Source organism: Vulpes lagopus, chromosome 7, assembly GCF_018345385.1.
Source record: "Vulpes lagopus strain Blue_001 chromosome 7, ASM1834538v1, whole genome shotgun sequence".
Taxonomy (NCBI): Eukaryota; Metazoa; Chordata; class Mammalia; order Carnivora; family Canidae; genus Vulpes; species Vulpes lagopus.
In genome coordinates this window covers 13,681,642-13,699,835 of record NC_054830.1, presented here as the reverse complement: position 1 = coordinate 13,699,835, position 18,194 = coordinate 13,681,642, and the positions used below count along the sequence as shown (strand labels likewise).

The window sequence follows — 18,194 nt, the reverse complement described above, 5'->3', positions numbered from 1 at the left end:
ACTGGCTTCACCCCTCATGTGAACAGAAGCATTGGATAGCTGGCAATAGACATTCACATCCGTTCCCAGGGGGAGTATGAAGTGGAACAATCTTCAGGAAGGCAGTTCAACAGACCTGGCAAAATTCTAAAGTCTCACACCCTTGATCCAGCAAGTCTGCTTCTGGGATTTATCTGAGCTATACTTACATGTACAAGACAACGGATGCAGGAAGATATTCACCAAATATCATTTCTGGGGGCCAAAGATGAGAAATCAGCTAAACACCTTCCAAAGGGGTATAAAGAATTATTGTATCTTCTGACAAAAGGCTGGCTTCAACTGAGCACAGAGGCCATGTGCACTCCAAGCAGGAGTGTGCTCCCATACAGGAATTAGGACACCCCTAACCCAGAGCCCCTGATCAAGCCCACTGCACAGCTACTTACAGGGTATATGGGGCCTGAGATCCACTGAGTGGGGAGGAAACAGCCCCTTTCTGTACACACCTCATTCTCCCCCAAGCCTTCTCCTCATGCCCCTGGAAAGGCTCTTGGTACCCTATGAGGCTGTTTTTTCCCCCTCTCATCTCACAGATGGCACAGCTGTCCCTGAAGCCCCTATCAATACCCCTACACACACACACACACACACACACACACACACACACACACACCTCACAGCCTCTGGGGAGCTCAGGGAAGGAGAAAGGAAGCCAGCAGGGGCTGGAGTCCCCAGGACAGACAGGCTTGGCTGGGTGGAGGTGGGCAGGAGGAGGAGGGAGGGCTGAGGCCTGGGACCGATGACTAAGGGAAGGACCCATTACTCAGGCCAGCCCAGACAGGGGGCGGCCGGCGCGGCGGGGCCACGGGCCCCCAGGAAGGCGGCGGCGGCAGCCCTGAGCCTGTCCGAGTCTCCAGACGGCCACCCGAGCCACGGTCACCCGCACTGAGTCATCGGAGCCAATGCGTCAGCAGCCGGGTCAGGACGTCTCTAGAGGCCGCTTACTGCCGCCCCAGCTGCACCCTTGGCCTGGATCTGGCCTCTGAGGGGCTACACATGCCCCCTCAGGCCTGGCTTGCTCAGGGCTGTCCTGACTCCCACACTGCATCCCCTACCACTGTCATTGGACAGTCCTAGCCAGGCCCAAGCCCATGCTGGACATGGGGACACAGCCACTGCATCCCTTGGAGTTTCCCCTGTACTAGGGCTAACGTAAAGTAGGACTAGGTAGGGTAAAAAAAACCCAGGCAGATCATCTGTGGCAAGATGTCCACCTTCCCTGGGGGTCATCAGCCAGCCAAGCCTTTTGCCCACATTGTCTCCAGCTCCTTTTGGGCACCCCCTGTGTGGGCTCCTTCCCCACATACACCAGTCCTTCGTGGGGTCATCCCCAGAATACACCACGGGCTAGAATCATTGCTTGAGGGTCTGCTTTAGGGGGACCCAGCCCAAGATAAGATGGCCAAGTCGGGGAGGCCACAGGAAGTACAAGACCACACCAACTGTGGTCCCCATGCCCCAGTGACAGGGCCCCTCAGTGGAGGTGGTGGCTGCCCTGGAAGTGACACCTGGTGGGGTGGGTGTTCTCAACTCCTGCCCTCATCTGGCTGCTGGCCCTGGTCTCCATGGTTGGCTTCCCAACCCTACAGGAGAGATCTGAAGCCCCGGAACGGTTCTTTTCATTGGAATGTTGGAAAAAAAAAAGAAACAAAAAAAAAAAAAAGGAAAGGAAAGGCAAGAACAAGAAAGAATTTCATGGAAACATTTCTTTGGGGTTTTGTAAAATCCTTTCCCACCCCCACATGGAGCCCAAAGCTCCGGCCAGAACAGAGTCTGACGGTATTGCCCCTTTAACATACTGTTCTGACATGCAAATTCCCTCACTTCCCCTCAAAACAGAGAGCACTTCCACTTTCAAAGCCAATTTTGGTTTTATTGTCCATGTGGCTCGATGGAGCGCAGCAGTGCAGCACAGCTGGTTGGCTCACACCCCGGCCGATGTCGTACCAGGGAGCTCCAGGCCACTCCACCCGAGGGTCCCGGCTGCATCAGCAGGAAAGATGCTGCACTTCGCTAGGGAGAGAGAGGGGAAAGAGAGCCAGAGAGGGGACAGAGACCCAGAATGAAGTGGGGAGGGAAACTGGGGGAGGGGGAGTGTGGACAGAGACCCAGAGAAAAGGGGATAGAGACCCAGAGAGGGAGACAGAACCCAGAGGCAGGGTTGGGGGATGGAGAAGCTCTGGCAGCCAGCTGGTCCACCTCTCTGCCCTATTTCACACAACACCCTCTCCCTAGCCCCTGTCCTCCAGTCATACTGGAAACTTCTCTGCCTTCTCCTTCCCATCTACTTCTGACTCTTAACAAGGCAGGCCCACTGATTGAGCACATGCCAGGCGTGGTTCTTCACATGTAACCTTATGAATCCCCCTCCAAGACAGGGAAACTGAGGCCCAGCACAGCCCCTACAGTTGCAAGGCGCTCCGGCACTGGTCTCTACTTCTTGCTGTACCACAACCTGCTGACTGCCAAGGCCATCGTTCTGGCTCCGAAGCATGCAGCTCCGTGGGTGAAAGTGCATCTGAGCCAGAGTCCCACATGCCCCACAAAGGCAGACACCCCCAGCTACTGTTGCCATGGTTACCACAATATTTCACAGCTCTGGGTACTGTGCTCCCAGCCCAAAGGATAGAGTCACCATGTTTTGGCACCTTGCACGAGCCCTCAAATGCTCAGGTTGGCCAGCAGCCCCCATGCTCACGTCACTGTGCTTTCTCTTGGGACTGCTCACCAGAGGCCAGCCCGCCCTCCTCACCCCTTAGGCGGCAGCAGGCCCATTCCTGGGGCTATCCCTCCTGATAAGGTCTTGATCCCTAGGCTCCCAAGGGGATAGACAAAAGACCAGGGCTTCTGGGTGGACAGGCGTGGAGCCCAGGAGCAGATGAAGATCCTCACTGCAGCGTCCCAGCAGGCCAGGACATGAAAGCACTAGCAGAGATCTACAGGGAACAAAGACTCAGAGAAAGAGGGACACAGACTCAGACAGAGGGGGACAGACACCCAGAGGGAAGGAGAAAAAGACCAAGAAAGGAAGAGAAGAAATCCAGCAAGGCCCCTAGATCCCATGTCCCCCAATGAACCTGGGCCCTCTCTATGCCATCAGGAGTTGTTTATTTCTCATTCCTGGTCATCATGCTGGGTTTTTTTCCCACATCTTCTTCGATAATTTAAAACAGAATGCCCAGACAAGGCCTCTCTGTGCACCCTATGAGTGGATCTGTGCCAGGAGGGCAGGTGCACCAGGCCAATAGACAGGGGCAGAATCTCATCCACTCCTTCCCACTCAACCTGCCTCCAAGAGCTGGAGGTGTGGACATTGCCAGAGCCCACTCTGAGTCCGTCCTGGAAACATATTACCTATAGAGATGCCCTCCCGAATCCTGCAGAGGAGCCTCAGGCCACCCTTGCTCACTTCACCTTCTTCATGGCATCATCATCATAGTTATCTCCCTATGTATATGTCCTTGGCTCCTTCCTGTCTGGGCTCGCCAGGCAGTGACAGGGTGACAGAAGAGAGGGGGTATCAGGGAGTTCCCAGCAGGAAATAACCATGCAACCTGCAGGCACCTGAGGCTGACAACTCCTGAGAGCCCCCACACAACAGCCAGGGAGCCTGAGGGTGGAAAGGTCATCGAGACAGGCAGGCAGAGGTTCTGGAACCCACATCCACCTTGAAAGAACCATCCTGAATCCTCCCAAGGACCAAGGACCCAGCATGGTGAGAGAAGTAAAGCTTCTCACTAAGCGGGACTTGAACTCATGACCCTGAGATTAAGAACTGAGCTGAGATCAAGAGTCAGACACGTAGCCAACTGAGAAACCCAGGGGAAGTAAACTCCTCAGAGCTGGGAGTAGAGGCTGGGGTTTGCCCCCATATAACACAAGCCAAACAATGAGACCCTGGCAAGCCCACCTGGAAGCCCACCCAAGATTCCATATACACAGAGTCTGGCATGAGGTGGTCACGCTCAGTGCCAGCTCCACGCAAAGCAGGCCCTGCCAGCTTGGTCATCCTGCCCTTCTATGACAGGGACAAACCACACGGATCCCTACATTCCCCAAATATTCACTGGGTCACAGCTAGAACTTTGCAGACACTGCCCATCCTCCCACTTAGGAAAGCTAACAATATTGAACCCCATCACTCTCCCACCTAAGCCCCCTGTGGCCCTCCACAGCCTCATTTTTCATGGGCCACTGTCAGCCCAGTGTCCCTCAAGCTGGGCTGTAACCTCCTACCCAGACCCTGTGCCATCATCACCTCAGCCTCTGTCTGACCCTAGGACATATGGAGACCTGCCACTGCTGATGGACAGGAGGATCCTGTGGCAGCATTCCTCCAATCCCAAACCCATCAAACTATGGCCATTGCTCAAACCTAGAAAGAAAAGCGGACACCCAGGCCCTACTTCCCTCACCAGCAACAAGTTTTCTGCCTTCACAGTACCTCTGCCCCTCCCTGCCCTGCAGAGTGAGCACCCACCCCATGCAGGGCTGTGGGCCAGGGTAGGTACAAATGCGGCTCTCAGTTCACTTCTTGGTGGGCAGTATGGAAAGAAGGATACCACTATTCTCATCATCTTAGAGATGGCAACACTGAAGCACAGAGATGTTCAAGCACCCACCCAAGGCTATACAGCACACAAGAGGCCCTGGCTGGTATTGGCCTCTCTGTAGGCCCAAGTGGGTAGACCCCATATCACCTCCATGATACAGATGGGGAGACCAAGGCTGGGGTGAGACCACTCTCCAAGGACACTGAACATTAACTGAACATAGAGCTGGACAGCAGGAAGGGCAGGATGTAGCTCCTCAATGGTGGCAGGGCAAGAGTATGCACTATCCCAATAATCCTCCAGCCACTATGAGGGATGTAATCCCACTGTATCAGGTCACACTGGGAGAGCCTCACCCAGGGCCCTATGTCTCTCTGACCCCAACCCAACACTATTTGTCTTCCCTAATCATTGCTCCATCTAGTACACCATCCGTTTCCAGCCTAACTCTCTGAGGCTGAAACAGGAGCCTCTCCAGGGTAGGGCAGGGCAGGTTCTGTCTCCTGCTATGGTCTGGTACCTGCACATCCATGTGCTCAGAGCTCAGTCATGTTCGTTGATTAGATGACTGAGTGGGTGGATTAGTGGATGGATGGAAGGATGAGTAGATGGACGGACAGATAGACAGACGGGTGGATAGGTGGGTAAACGGATCAGTGAGGTGGCAAGTGGATGGCTACCAGGTGGCAGCATTGGCTGGCTGGAGCCTAACTCATATCTCTGCTCCTTGCAGATATCTACTGCATATATCTGCTCTCTTCATCCCCTCCATGCAATCTCCTGGTCCAAGTTCTGGGACTGGGTATGTTATCCTTTGATTGGGTTCAATTAGGAAGCACTCAGCAGGATTTTTTTCTAGAATGTCTGGCCTCCACACTTTGCTCAGACTGTTCCCTGTGTTGAAGGGCTGACTTTTCCTGTCCCCACCCAACCTTCCTCCTTATGCCACACTTCCAAGTTCACCAGCTCTTCCATGCACCTCTGCCACATTACCCTCTGAGCCTTCTGAAAGGAGATCTCCCTTCTCATATCCCAGCCAGGGTTCTCCACAGTCTCCCTTTCCCCTCAAAGCCCAGCCAGGGCCTCCATGTGAGGAGTACCAGGGGCAGACTAGTGGATAAGTCTCAGGCTGAGGCTATGCCTATTTCATTCCCATTCCCACCCACTGACACAAGGCTGATTCCAGTCAGTCTATCCCCCCACATCACCCCCATTGCACTAGGCTTTATAGATGGAGCCACTTGAATAGCAAAACCCCTTCACTCTACAGACCAGGCAAGAAGATACAGGACTACATGGCCCTGAAGGACCACTTGCTCAAAAACCCAGTGAGACTCTAGCACTGCCAAATTCCAGCATCTCAGTGTCCAGTCCAGCTACCTCACCTGGCAGGATAGGTGCTGAGGCCACAAGAAATAGTTCTGCCAAATGGCACATGCTCATGACCAGTGGTGCTAGGCCAGACACAGGGAGATGCAGATATGGAGATGGCTCAGTCTGGCCTTTCCAACAGCAGCACAAGTTTAGGCATCAGAAGGTACCTGTCATAAATACCTCCATTTTAAGGAATGCCAACATCCCTCCTCTCTTCTGATAAGGGCCTCCTGTTTTCCTCAGGGAACCTCCTATTCCCCAGTGGGAGGAATCACACATCTCTGGACTGCAAAGGGAGACTCATGACCAATTAGAACCTCCGAGATCCCTGGCCACAGGATGGGGGGGGGGGGGGGGATGACCCATGTGATCCAATCAGTGCCTTCCCTGGGACTTTTGCTGAAGCCACCAGAATGGAGATTCACCTTCCCCTGAGGTTGCTAGGATGGTGGAGAGCAAGATGAGGTCACCTTGACCAGCCAAGAGGGAAGGCAGAGATGAGAGAAAGGAGTCGCGGATTCTAAGGAAATCATCTGAGCCCCTGAATCTCAATGTAACTAAAACGAGAACTCTCCCCAAACTTTTGTTTGTTTGTTTGTTTAATGTGAACAATGAACTTTTATTTTCTAATTGAAGGAACAGAATTGAGTTTCTGGTGCTCATAACCAAAGGGGGCTTTCAATGTCAGAAGCCTCTGATCTAGGGCTCCTGTCCACCATATTCCAGATGAGTCTCTGAAAAAAACACCACGGAGTTACCACTTCTCCAGCTGCTGCCTCTCCCTGTACTGCACACAGGCTTTCTACCCCAGGGATGGGAGGGGCAGGGGGTGGTTGAGGAAGTCCAAGCTGGGTGATCTGCAGCAAGTGCATAGCGGCTATACTCAGCCTGAGTCCTGTCTGCCTGTGACAAGACAGCCGTCTCTCCATGAAAGGTCAGCAAGCTCCCCATGTCCCCCACCGTGAAAGTTCAGCAACTCTAAATGCTAAAATGCTGGAAGCAAGCCTAAGACTGGAGCTGCAGGGCTGTCCGATGCCATCAGCCGCAGCAAGAAAAACACCACCCCTTGCTTCCGTAAGTGACTCACGTGGAGCGTAAACATTTGTGTGCTCTCAACTGTCCTGCCTTACCCCCTTGCATGACAGAGACAGAGAGAAAAGGGCAAGAGACACCCTCCTGGGACCCACCAGACTTCACCAAGGCAGGCACATGGTTACAACTTTTAAATACAGTTACCAGTTTTCTAAGAGGAGGCCACCTTGGGGGTCCTCAGTGGGGCTCCTTTACAAGCCTGTCGCCTCAAGGACACAGTGCCACCCACTAAACCCCACCTTCGGAGAATGCCCTGCTCCCCGCTCAGGGCTCAGTAGATTCTGGTGATCCTGTCTGCTCCTGCTTCCTTCAGCAGGCTGCTTCAAATTCTCACATCCCGTAGAGAGGAGAGCTCTCCGGATATGCAGCCCAGCCCGCTCCCGCCCGCTCTGTCTCTGACCCCTGTGGAATTTCGCAGTTGTGGCGTCAGAAAACATCTTCGGCCTCAATCTCGGGTGACCCCCCTCGAGGCCTTTAAAAGCCCAAAGGTCCGCCCCTCAAGATTTCCTCTCGGCTGAGCTGTTCAATTCCGGAAGCTGCTTCCCTCACAGGAAAGGTCTGTGATTCCCCAAAGGTGCCGGTTACTTCCTCCCGAATCACAATATTTTCCGTGCGCGGTGAAGCGGTGTAAGCGAGGAAACCAGCCACTCGGCTGGTTGGCCAGGGGTCTGACACCGCGCTGGCGGCGCCCCAAAACCCGCTCCTGCTCCACGGAGCAGGAATGCTAGGGAAGCGCTCCCTCAGCCGTGGGGGACGAGTTCTGTGAATCCCGAGCAGTCCTCTCCGGAGAGCACGGGAGAGGGGAGGGCGAGGAGGAAGAGACTGGAGACTCGGGGTTAACAAGTGTTAAGAGCTCGTCTGCACAGCTGCGGAGCGGCTACCACAGGAGGAAGGCGGTCCGCCCGCAGTGGGGACCCCGCGGCCCGGCCCCCACTTCCCACTGCAGGCAGCTGGACAGGGAGAGTGGCCGTTTCCGTCCTCGGGACACAGGGCCGAGGGCCTGCTCGCTAACTAAACATAGCCCACACCAAAGGGCACTGCTTGCTGGTTTCTAACAGGCTGATTCGCTAACATGCCTGCTTCTGTTTCTCTACCCAGACCATGCCATTACATACAGTGAGAAAAAGGGGCAGTGCAGAAGGCTGTTCCAGAAGCCTCCAGGTCAGGCCAGGTCCCCTCAGAAACCTATCACAGACTATGTGCAAGGTTTGCTGGATCAAATCAGAGCCACCATGGGGAACTTCTGCCCTTGGGGAGCATACATTCTAGGGGACATTGGCCTTTAAGTGTATAGAATGTACTGCGGACACAGGGCAGAGGATGCACAGAGATGGGTGGACAGAGCCACCAGGCCCCAATGAGGCAACACTGTAACTGTGCAAAGCACTGGGACAGGACACTCTAGCCATGGAAGAGCCAGGTCAAAGGCCCAGGAGGGGTGCCAGAGGAGTGCTATTAGGAGACCAGTAGGGCTGTGGAAGCACACAGGGCCCAGGGGGTGGGCAGGACCTCACTATGAGGGTGGGGTGGGGGTGGGGGTCATGGAAAAGCAATATTTGTTCTGAGAGTGAGGAACTCCCCCTGGCAGGTAGCAGGCAGAGCGACATGTTCTGATGCATATCATGGGACGGACCCACTGGCCAAAGTATGGGGAGCAGCCAGGAGGGCAAGAGCCGATGGTGGCTTCAAGAGGGAATGAGGAAGAGATGGAAGAGGGGGCCACACAAGGATGTGGCTCAAAGGTGGAACCAACATGATGTGCCAACAGATGAGGGGAGAGAGAGCAATAAGAGTAGTGTGGTATGTGCTCCCAAGGTGATGCTCAGGGTGGGGGCACAGAATTGAAACTAAGGAGACCTCCCAGGGTGGCTAAGGCTAGGCCAACGCCTCTGCCTCTTCGCAACAGAAGGGACATTCCTGAGAGGAGCTGCTCGCTAGAAGACCTGAGGCCCTTGACCAAGGAGAGGCATGAGGGCTTCCCAGAGCAGAGACAAGCCCTCCAGCCCTCCAGGCCGATGTCCACCTCTGCCTCCCCTCTCCATTGGATGTTCATAGGCAGCACAGCTGCAGGCAAGTAGGGCCCTGTCCTACCTCCTGCCTGCCAGATAAGTCCTTCCCCAGTACTCACTCCTCGATCCCTGGAGGAAACCTGAGAGCCAGTGACTCTGTGCCTGGCCTCCACCAGTGATCAGCATATGGCACGATTTTAATCCCAGATCTTCCCCAAACCCATGCCCACCTTACTATCTCTACAGCTCCCACCTAGGTCCAGGCTCCCTTGTCTCTTAAAAAAGGGATCCTTCCCAAACACAAATTTGATCCAAGTCCCCCCCGCCGACTCAAACTTTCCACCTCCACCCCGAGTTTCTCAGACTCCTTCCCTCCTACCCCCTCCAGTTCCTCTCACCTTCATGACCCCGAAAACCCAGGCTTTTGGCTGAAGAACCTACACATGCCACTTGTCCATACCCAGAAAATAGTCTACTTCCCATTACCCCCTTCCCTCAAGCTGATGACACTAACCATCAGATTCAGCTCAACCTCATTCATGAGGAGACTCTCAGAACCTTCCAGAAAAGGCAGGAACCTCCAACTTGGCCTCAGGATCATTTATGGCAAACATGGAGAAATGATTGCACAACTGTCTTACTAACTCTACTGGCATGTCCCATGTGGGCAAGGCCTGACTGTCCTGGGGGCCCACATGCCCAGCACCAAGCACAGCACAGGAACCATCCACCAGAGGAAGAGAAAGGCATCAAACGAGTCCTTTACACAAGAGAAAGGAGCCCAGGATGCCAGTCACCTCTCTCTCTCTCTCTTTTTTTTAAAGATTTATTTATTTATTCATTCAGAGAGAGCAAGAGAGAGGCAGAGACACAGGCAGAGGGAGAAGCAGGCTCCATGCAGGCAGCCCAATGTGGGACTCGATCCCAGGTCTCCAGGATCACACCCCGGGCTGCAGGCGGCGCTAAACCGCTGCACCACCAGGGCTTCCCAAGAGTCACCTCTCTTGAGGAATTATTTCTATCTGGGCCTTTCTTCCCCATCCCCTTACTCTTCCCATCCTTCTCTAGGGCCTTCAACCCCAAGTCTGCAACATGCCCTAAGACCAAAGGGCAGGAATGCAGAGAAAGCCCCACTTTTAAAGTATCTGGGTGGGGGTTGTGGGGATGCAAGCACAAACCTCCGACCTGGGCTCGCTAAGCTCTCCCATGCGGATAGGCAATAAAAAATAACTGGCGTGAAGAAAAGTGGGATGACACACGGCATGGGCTCCCTGGAGATGGCACTATGATAGCGGAGGCTAATAAAACCTTTCTATCCCAATGGCCGACGACAAGAAGGCCGTCCCCCAGGGGAGTCACAGCTACCAGGTGGAAGCGGTCCAGCTGTGAGACAAATGCTCCACAATTCGGGGCGAACTGAGCAGTTTTCAGAGCAATTTCACATCATAAGCTCACAAGACCCTGCTGGCGAGGTGAGGAAAGGGGCGCCTCGCTCCCAGGGGAGGAGGAGCTGAGCTGCTTGGCCCGCCCTCTAGCCTTCTAGCACCTCCAGCCCAGTGCTCCCTCCAGCTTGCTGCAGACTCAACTGCTCCCACCCCAATAATCTGCAGAGACCCACGGAGCTGTGCTCTGCACTGTTGGCAGATGCCGGGCTCACATGGAGGCATCTGCCCTCTCCATGTTGCAGAAGTGGCTTGGACTCCAATTGTTCCATTCTCCTACTGCCCTGCCACTGACCCTCCCATGACCACAAAGTCATGGTGCCACCATCCTCCCAATAGCTCAGCCAACTGCATGTTTGCATCCCCCTGAAATTCACATGTTAAAATCTAACCCTCAATGTGATGGTGTTAAGGTGGCTGAGGGGGGTGCTTTGGGAGGTGATTGAGTCATAAGGGTGGAGCCATGAACGGGATCAGTGCCCTGATTATAATGGGGGGCCCTAGGGTACCTAACTGGCTCAGTCAAAACATGTGACTCTTGATCTAGGGCTTGTAAGTTTGAGCCCCACACTGAGTATAGAGATTACTTTAAAAAAAAAAAAATCGGGGATCCCTGGGTGGCTCAGCGGTTTGGCGCCTGCCTTTGGCCCAGGGCGTGATCCTGGAGTCCCGGGATCGAGTCCCACATCGGGCTCCCTGCATGGAGCCTGCTTCTCCCTCTGCCTGTGTCTCTGCCTCTCTTTCTCTCTCTCTTTCTCTCTCTCTCTATCATAAATAAATAATCTTTAAAAATAAATAAATAAATAAATAAATAAATAAATAAATAAATAAATAAAATCTTTTTAAAAGGGGGGACCCCAGAGTGCCCTCTTGTCCCTTCTACCATTTGAGGACACAGTAAGAAAACAGCCATCTATGAACCAGAAAGTGGCTTCACCAGACACCAACCCTTCTGGAGCCTCCATCTTGGAATTCCTAGGCTCCAGAACTTTGAGAAATATGTTTGTTGTTTATAAGCTACCCAATTTTTTATATTTAGCAGCGAGAATGGACTAACCTACCAACTTTCTCTTTTCCCCACCTGCCACACTGACTTGTAGGCAAGATCTGCCAGCAACTGCCGGAAATCCCGTCACACCCCATGAGGGCACAGTAGACAGAATGTTGGCAGCGACAGGACCAAAGGATAACACCGCCACTTCTGCACTAACACTTAGATAAGATACACAGGCAATGTGCCAGGCGCCCCCCGAGCACACCCTTGCCCTAGTCTGCTTCGTCACAGCTACCCTGCCCAGTGGGCCTATGGTCCCACTCCCCAGATGAGCAATCTAAGGCACAGAGGGCTGCAAACATGCCCATGGTACACAGTGAGTGTGTGGGGTGGCGCTGCTCACCAGAGGAGGGACCACAGACACAGGTAGGTCTGATGAGGCACCCGCTACCACCAAATCTCCCAGAATTCTCAAGAGGAAGAGCTGAGGCCTCATTTCTGAAGGGTCAAACCCCTACCTCTCCCTCTTGGCTAAAAAGAGGACAAAACCAAAGGAACAAGAACCTTCTCAGAAAGAAAAAGATCCCCCAGTCTTTCATACAGGGTTGAGAGGCTGGACTCTTCCAGGGCCTCAGGGCTGAGTGGCAGCAATTTAGGACACCACCAGAGAGGGCTTGTTAAGAAAGTTTACACAAGCAAAAGTCATGAAGCCAGAGGCAGATAGATGTCTCGCTAAACTATGCCAAACCCGTTCACACTGTGTCTAGGCCATAACTTCCCATGAAAATACCTGTGGCCAGCATGTCCCTCAACCGATACCCTCACTTTAGGCCCCAGGAGTAGTGTGAGTCAGCGAGACTGGGCCCCATCCAGATACCTTTAAGGTAGATGAGCTGAGGAGTGAGGATGCCAACAACCCAAAATCTGAAGAGCCTCTGTGGCTAGAAGGTCCCTCCAGAACTCAGCCAACTGGGTACCTTACAGCGATGGAATTTTAGCTGGGAAGTGCAACTCCCAGGAGAATTTCTCCACTTGCCCTCCCCAACACCCTAAGTGGCCTCAAACCTCCTTTCCCTCCCAAGCCTGAACCCTACTGGAGGGCCTGAGGTGGAGCTGGGAGGGGCCCACTAGAGAACAAGTGTCTTTTGTGTGAGTGAGTCTGCAGCTAGGATCCCACCTCCCCTCTGCAAGCCCTAGGCTGAGACAGCCACACTCCAACCATCCCGGAGGTTCAGCTTGGTTATTAACGACCATCTCTACTAGGCAACGAGTTTTTTGTTGATCCCTCGAGATGGGAAGGAAGGAGAATAAGCTTTTCTCTTTCTTTTTTTCCCCCTTGGTTGCAGAAAAGTAAAGTTGGAACAAACAAGTTATATAACGCTGGGGGCGGTGGGGGGTGGGGGAGCTCAGTCCCTCCTGAGGACAGTTTCTTGAGTTGTGGGACCGTTGAAAAGGCCAAGGGGAAGACAGGAACCGCCCCCATCCCTGGCCAAATGACAAAACCCTTCATGGGACAAAAAGGCAGATGCAGGCGCCTCCTGGCAGATTGGAAAACCAACCTCACAGATAAGGCCAGCCTCCCCTCAGGTCTCGGCAACCCCACAGGTCTCCCTGAAAAGGCAAAGGACTAACCGATCTCATAGAAAGGACTTCCTACCAGTCAGACTGCAGGCCCTAGAGAGTTTTTCCACACTCTTTTGTCCATCCCTTCCTCTCTCCCTCCCCACCCCTGGCCATATTTCTTGAACACTCATTTCCTCGGCGCAGTCCTGGCTCCAGGCACACGAGACAGCATAAGGCAGACATGCTCTCCACCCTCAAGGCACTTCCATTAATAAAAACACCAAGTAATCTTGGGTGGTGATAGCATGATCAAAGACACACAACAGCCATATGCCCCAGCAACTCCACTCCTGGTATATATACCCCAAGGAACTGGACACAAGTGTTCCAACAAAAATTTGAACATGCATGTTCATAGCAGCGCTATCCCAAAAGGTGGAACCAGCGAAAATGTCCATCTGTTAGTGAATGGATAAACAAAATGTGGTATGTCCACATAGTGAAATATTATACAGTCATAAAAAGGAATGAATTACTGATACACACCAATGTGGATGAACCTTGAAAATGTTATACAAAGTGAAAGAAGCCAGACGCAAAAGGTCACATGTTGTATGATTCCATTTATGAAACAGATAAATTTGTAGAGACAGAAATTAGATGAATAGTTTTAGGGGGTTGAGGAAGAAGGAATGGGGAGTGACTGCCAATAGGTACAGAATTTTCTTTTGAACAGACGGAAATGTTCTGGAATTAGATAGATGGGATAGTTGCCCAACATTGTGAAAATACTAAATATCACTGAATCATTCACTTTTAGTGGCTGAGTTTTACGCTATATAAAATTTTTTTTAATGTTATATAAATTTTACTAAACAATCCAAGGTGACCATAAAAAGTGCTCTGGGTGCTAACAGACCTCGGTGGTCAGGCAGATGGCTCTAAGAAGCCATGACCTGGGAGTGTGGAAGCATGAAGAGGAATGAGGCAAGGGCAAGTGATACACTAGGCCTCTCTGGCAGCTTTGGAACAATGAACAATGTTACAAAGGCCTTTAGATCTCAAGGGATCCTTGCCAAAATATTGTGTGCCACAATCTTCCTCAAAACTTGATCCTCTTCCTGCATGTTCCATCTCACCATATTAGGGATTCTTGCCCCTCTCCCCATACGAGCACCACAGGGATTAAAAGACCCTCCCCTACCAGTTGCTCTAGACAACTGTAATTTTTCACTGGGATGGATAGAAGGGGGCAAATGGGAATCTCAGAAGTGAGGGAAATGTCTTTTAAAGAAGTGCCTCCATTTAGAAAAGATTTCTCAGAGCAGCACCTGGGCAGCTCAATTGGTTAAGCATCCAGCTCCTGATCTCAACTCAGGTCTTGATCTCAGGGTCATGAGTTCAAGCCCCGTGTCAAGGTCTACGCTGGGCATGCAGCCTTCTTAAAATAAAATGTAAAGAAAGAAGATTTCTTAGATATGACACCAAAAGTATAATCCATAAGGGAAGAATACTGATAAACTGGACCTCATCAAAATGACAAAATTTTTCCCTGTGAAAGATATCATTAAGAGAGAGAGAGAGAGAAAGAAAGAAAGAAGAAAGAAAGAAAGAAAGAAAGAAAGAAAGAAAGAAAGAAAGAAAGGAGAAAGAAAGAACGAACGAGCCACAGACAGGGAGAAAATGTTTGTGAATCATATATCTAATAAACGATTTACAGACAGAACACATAAAGAATTCTTAAAAGTAAGCAATAAGAAGACAACGCAACTAGAAAATGGGCAGATTTTAAAAGATATGAATCTTTCACTTCACCAAAGATATGAATACCCACCATGAAGAAGTATCCAACATTATTACTTATTAGGAAGATAAAAGTTAAAACCAAAATAAGATTCTAGTATATACTTAAAATGACTAAAATTACAGACTGGCCACATCAAGTGTAGGCACCGATGGGGTGCAACTGCAACTCTTATACATTTGCTAGCAGGAATGCAAATGGCACAGTCACTCTGGAAAACAGTTTGGCAGTTTCTTCAAAAGTTAAACCCACATCTACCATAGGACCCAGTCATTCCATTCCAAAGGTATTTAGCCAAAAGAATAAAAGTATGTATCACACAAAAACGCATACCTGGCTGTTCACAGAGACTTTATTTGTAATTGCCAAAACAGAAATCCAAATGTCCATTAACCAGTAAATGAGCAAGCAAACTATCTGTCCATATAGTGGAATACTCTGCAGCAATGAAAAAGAACAAGCTTCTGATACTTGTGACAACATAGATGAACTTCTGAAACATTTAGTTAAAGGAAAGAAGCCTGGCATAAGAAGCCACATATGTAGGATTCCATTCATGTAAAATTTCTACAAGGGCAAAACTAGAGAGCAAAAGTAGATCAGGGTGTGTTTGGGGCTGGGGATGGGAGTGTGGTTGACTACAACGGGCCTGAGGGAACTCTTTGGAGTGATGTGAGCCTTCTCAAAAACAACTGGATTAGGGGCAGCCCTGGTGGATCAGCGGTTTAGGGCCGCCTTCAGCCCCACGGCCTGATCCTGGAGACCCAGGATCGAGTCCCAAGTCAGACTCCCTGCATGAAGCCTGCTTCTCCCTCTGCCTGTGTCTCTGCCTCTCTCTCTCTCTCTCTCTCTCTCTCTCCCTCCCTCTCTGTCTCTCATGAACAAATAAATACAATCTTTAAAAATAAATAAATAAAGATTAAAAAAATAAACTGGATTGTATTAGAGGGTACACAACTGTATAACTCAACTACTCAGCTAAAATGAGTGAATTATATGGTATATAATTAGTTACACCTTGTTCCTGCCCCCAGGTTATCCCATTCCAGGGCGCAAGGCAGGGACCTAGGGTTAGTGGTCCCCTTGTTCCTTACATGTCACCTCATGCCTAGTCAACAAGCCTTGCCAACTCTACCCCTGAATGTCTTACAAATCTTCTGATCTCTCCTTGCTCCCCGCTGCAGGCCCCTAAAGCCCAGCTTATGCCCAAGCCATCAGGTTTTTCTGGTTGGCACCAGCCCAAGTCTCCACAATAAGGACTCCTCCAGAGTACACAGGTAGTGAACAACTTCATCACTTATCACACTGAAATTATTTGCTCCTGTAAGCTCACCATCAAGGAAGAGCCCAGATTTCCTCCTTCACCAGCCAAGGGGTGACAGGCTTTCCTGGGAGGCCAGGATGGAAGCCATCTGGGCTACACTGACCTTGTGCAATAAGAGGGAGGCTGTGTTACCTAAGGCAGGTGTTCCTCCCTCTGAGAATCCAAAACTGCATATAAACAACTTCAATTCCTACACCAATTCTGGAGCTCAAGCAATCTATCTCAGGACTTGGACAAAGGAAAAGGGAGCCTCCCTTTGACCAAAGGGGATGAATTCTGCCGCCTTGGTCTGTGGGCAAGACCTTGCTTCAAGTCCTTTAGCCTGAAGGAGGATTTTTTTTTTTTAAGAATGTTAATTTATTTATTCATGAGAGACACACACACGCAGAGAGAGGCAGAGACATAGGCAGAGGGAGAAGCAGGCTCCCTGTGGGGAGCCCGATGCAGGACTTGATCCCAGGACCCCGGGATCATGACCTGAGCCAAAGGCAGATGCTCAACCACTGAGCCACCCAGGTGCCCCAGCCTGGAGGAGGATTTGAACCCCATGGAGATGGGAGAGAGAAGCACCAAGGATGGACTCTCCTTAGACCTTCAGGGGTCTCTCAGCATCCTCAGGCTACCCACAACCCACTCAAGCCCCTTAGGACCCGTGGGAACACCAGTCCCCTCTCTGTCCAACAAGACTCAAGGTGATGCACCCCCCGGGGGGGGGGACCTCAGCCTCCCCTCTCAGGTTTTCCTAGGCCCTTTAGGCCTCTATCAGGCCCTCAGATTCACTTGAGCCCCCTAACTCCAGCCTTCAGTCCTCGCCCCTGCCAGGACTTGCCTCAGCATGCCCTGAGGACCACCTTTAGACACCTCAGCGTCCTACAGCACCCTCCAGGAAGCCTTGGGGCTCAGCCCCTCAAGCTCTCCCACCAGTCCCCTCCTTAACAAGCTCAAGACTGCCCACGGTCCTCTGCTCAGGGTCTCTCTGCCTCCCAGGCCCCTTGGCATCCCCAGTTCCTCCATGCCCCCAACACGTCAAGAGGCCATAGGTTTCCCTTCAGACGTCCATGCCCCTCAATGCCCCCTCAGACTCCTAGGGCCGCATGCAGATATCTCGAGGTCCTGGGGCCCCCAGACCGCCTTCAACTGCCGCTCAGCAGCCCTCGGCCCCCCCAGTATTCTGTGACCCCCTAAAGCCCGCAATCCCCCGTAAAGACCCTCGAACCGGCCCAGGTGGCTCCTCAGCCCCTCGGGATCCCCAGGACTCCCCACACGTCACCCCGGCCCCGGGGCAGGTGCCGGCCCACCCCGAGGACGGGTCTCACCTGCTTGGGCGCTCGGGCCCCGGGCCCGCGCCGAAGCCGCCGCCACCGGCGCCACCGCCGCCACCGGACTCCGCCATCTTCCCGCCGCCGCCGCCGCCGCGCGTTCGAGTGACGGGAGCCGCGCGCGCCGGTCCCGGAGACAGAGATGCGGGGGGGCGGGGCGGCACCGGACCTGCTCTGCAGGAGGCGGGGCCTTGGGCGGGGGGCGGGGCCTGCTACCCTGAGGGGGTGGGACCCGGGCGGAGAGGGGTGGGGTCTGCGGGTGGGCGGGGGCAGTGAGGCAGGGGCGCGCTCCGCGGCGGGGAGAGGGCGGAGACCCGGCGAGGGGCGGGGCCTACTCTGGGAAGGGGCGGGGCAAAGGCGAGGAGGGAGGAGTGGGTGGGGCCTGGGAGGGGGCTCGGAGAGCTGGGACTGGCCCAAAGGTGAAGTGCGGCAGGTCTGGGGAGGGGTCCGTTCTACGAAGCGGAAGGGGCGAGGCCGACGTGGGAGGAGCAGGGAGAAAGTGGTCCAAGAACTCTGAGAACTTTCCCTCCCCTTCCAGGGTCATTCACTCCCCAAGACCTCCCTCGGACATGGGAATTCATCCCCTTCTAACAGGGCTGTGGATTCCAACCCTCCCCTCACCTACCCTCCCAGAGCCTCCACCCTCAAGCCCAAGAACCTACACTTTCAGACCCCAGT

At 52.7% G+C, this 18,194-nt stretch overlaps 1 protein-coding gene across 3 annotated transcripts in view; it reads right to left on the bottom strand.

Moving 5' to 3' along the window:
* KLHL26 (kelch like family member 26) overlaps window positions 1-17,632 on the bottom strand; it is a 29,558-nt gene extending 11,926 nt beyond the window's left edge. The window contains exon 1 of one of the 3 annotated variants that reach the window (XM_041764540.1): window positions 17,514-17,632. In XM_041764540.1, coding sequence (XP_041620474.1) covers window positions 17,514-17,590 — 77 coding nt within the window. In that variant the 5' untranslated portion in view covers window positions 17,591-17,632. The remainder of the gene's footprint in view (window positions 1-17,513) is intronic. The other 2 variants (XM_041764542.1, XM_041764541.1) reach the window with 2 other exon arrangements.
* Window positions 17,633-18,194: the final 562 nt, after the last annotated feature.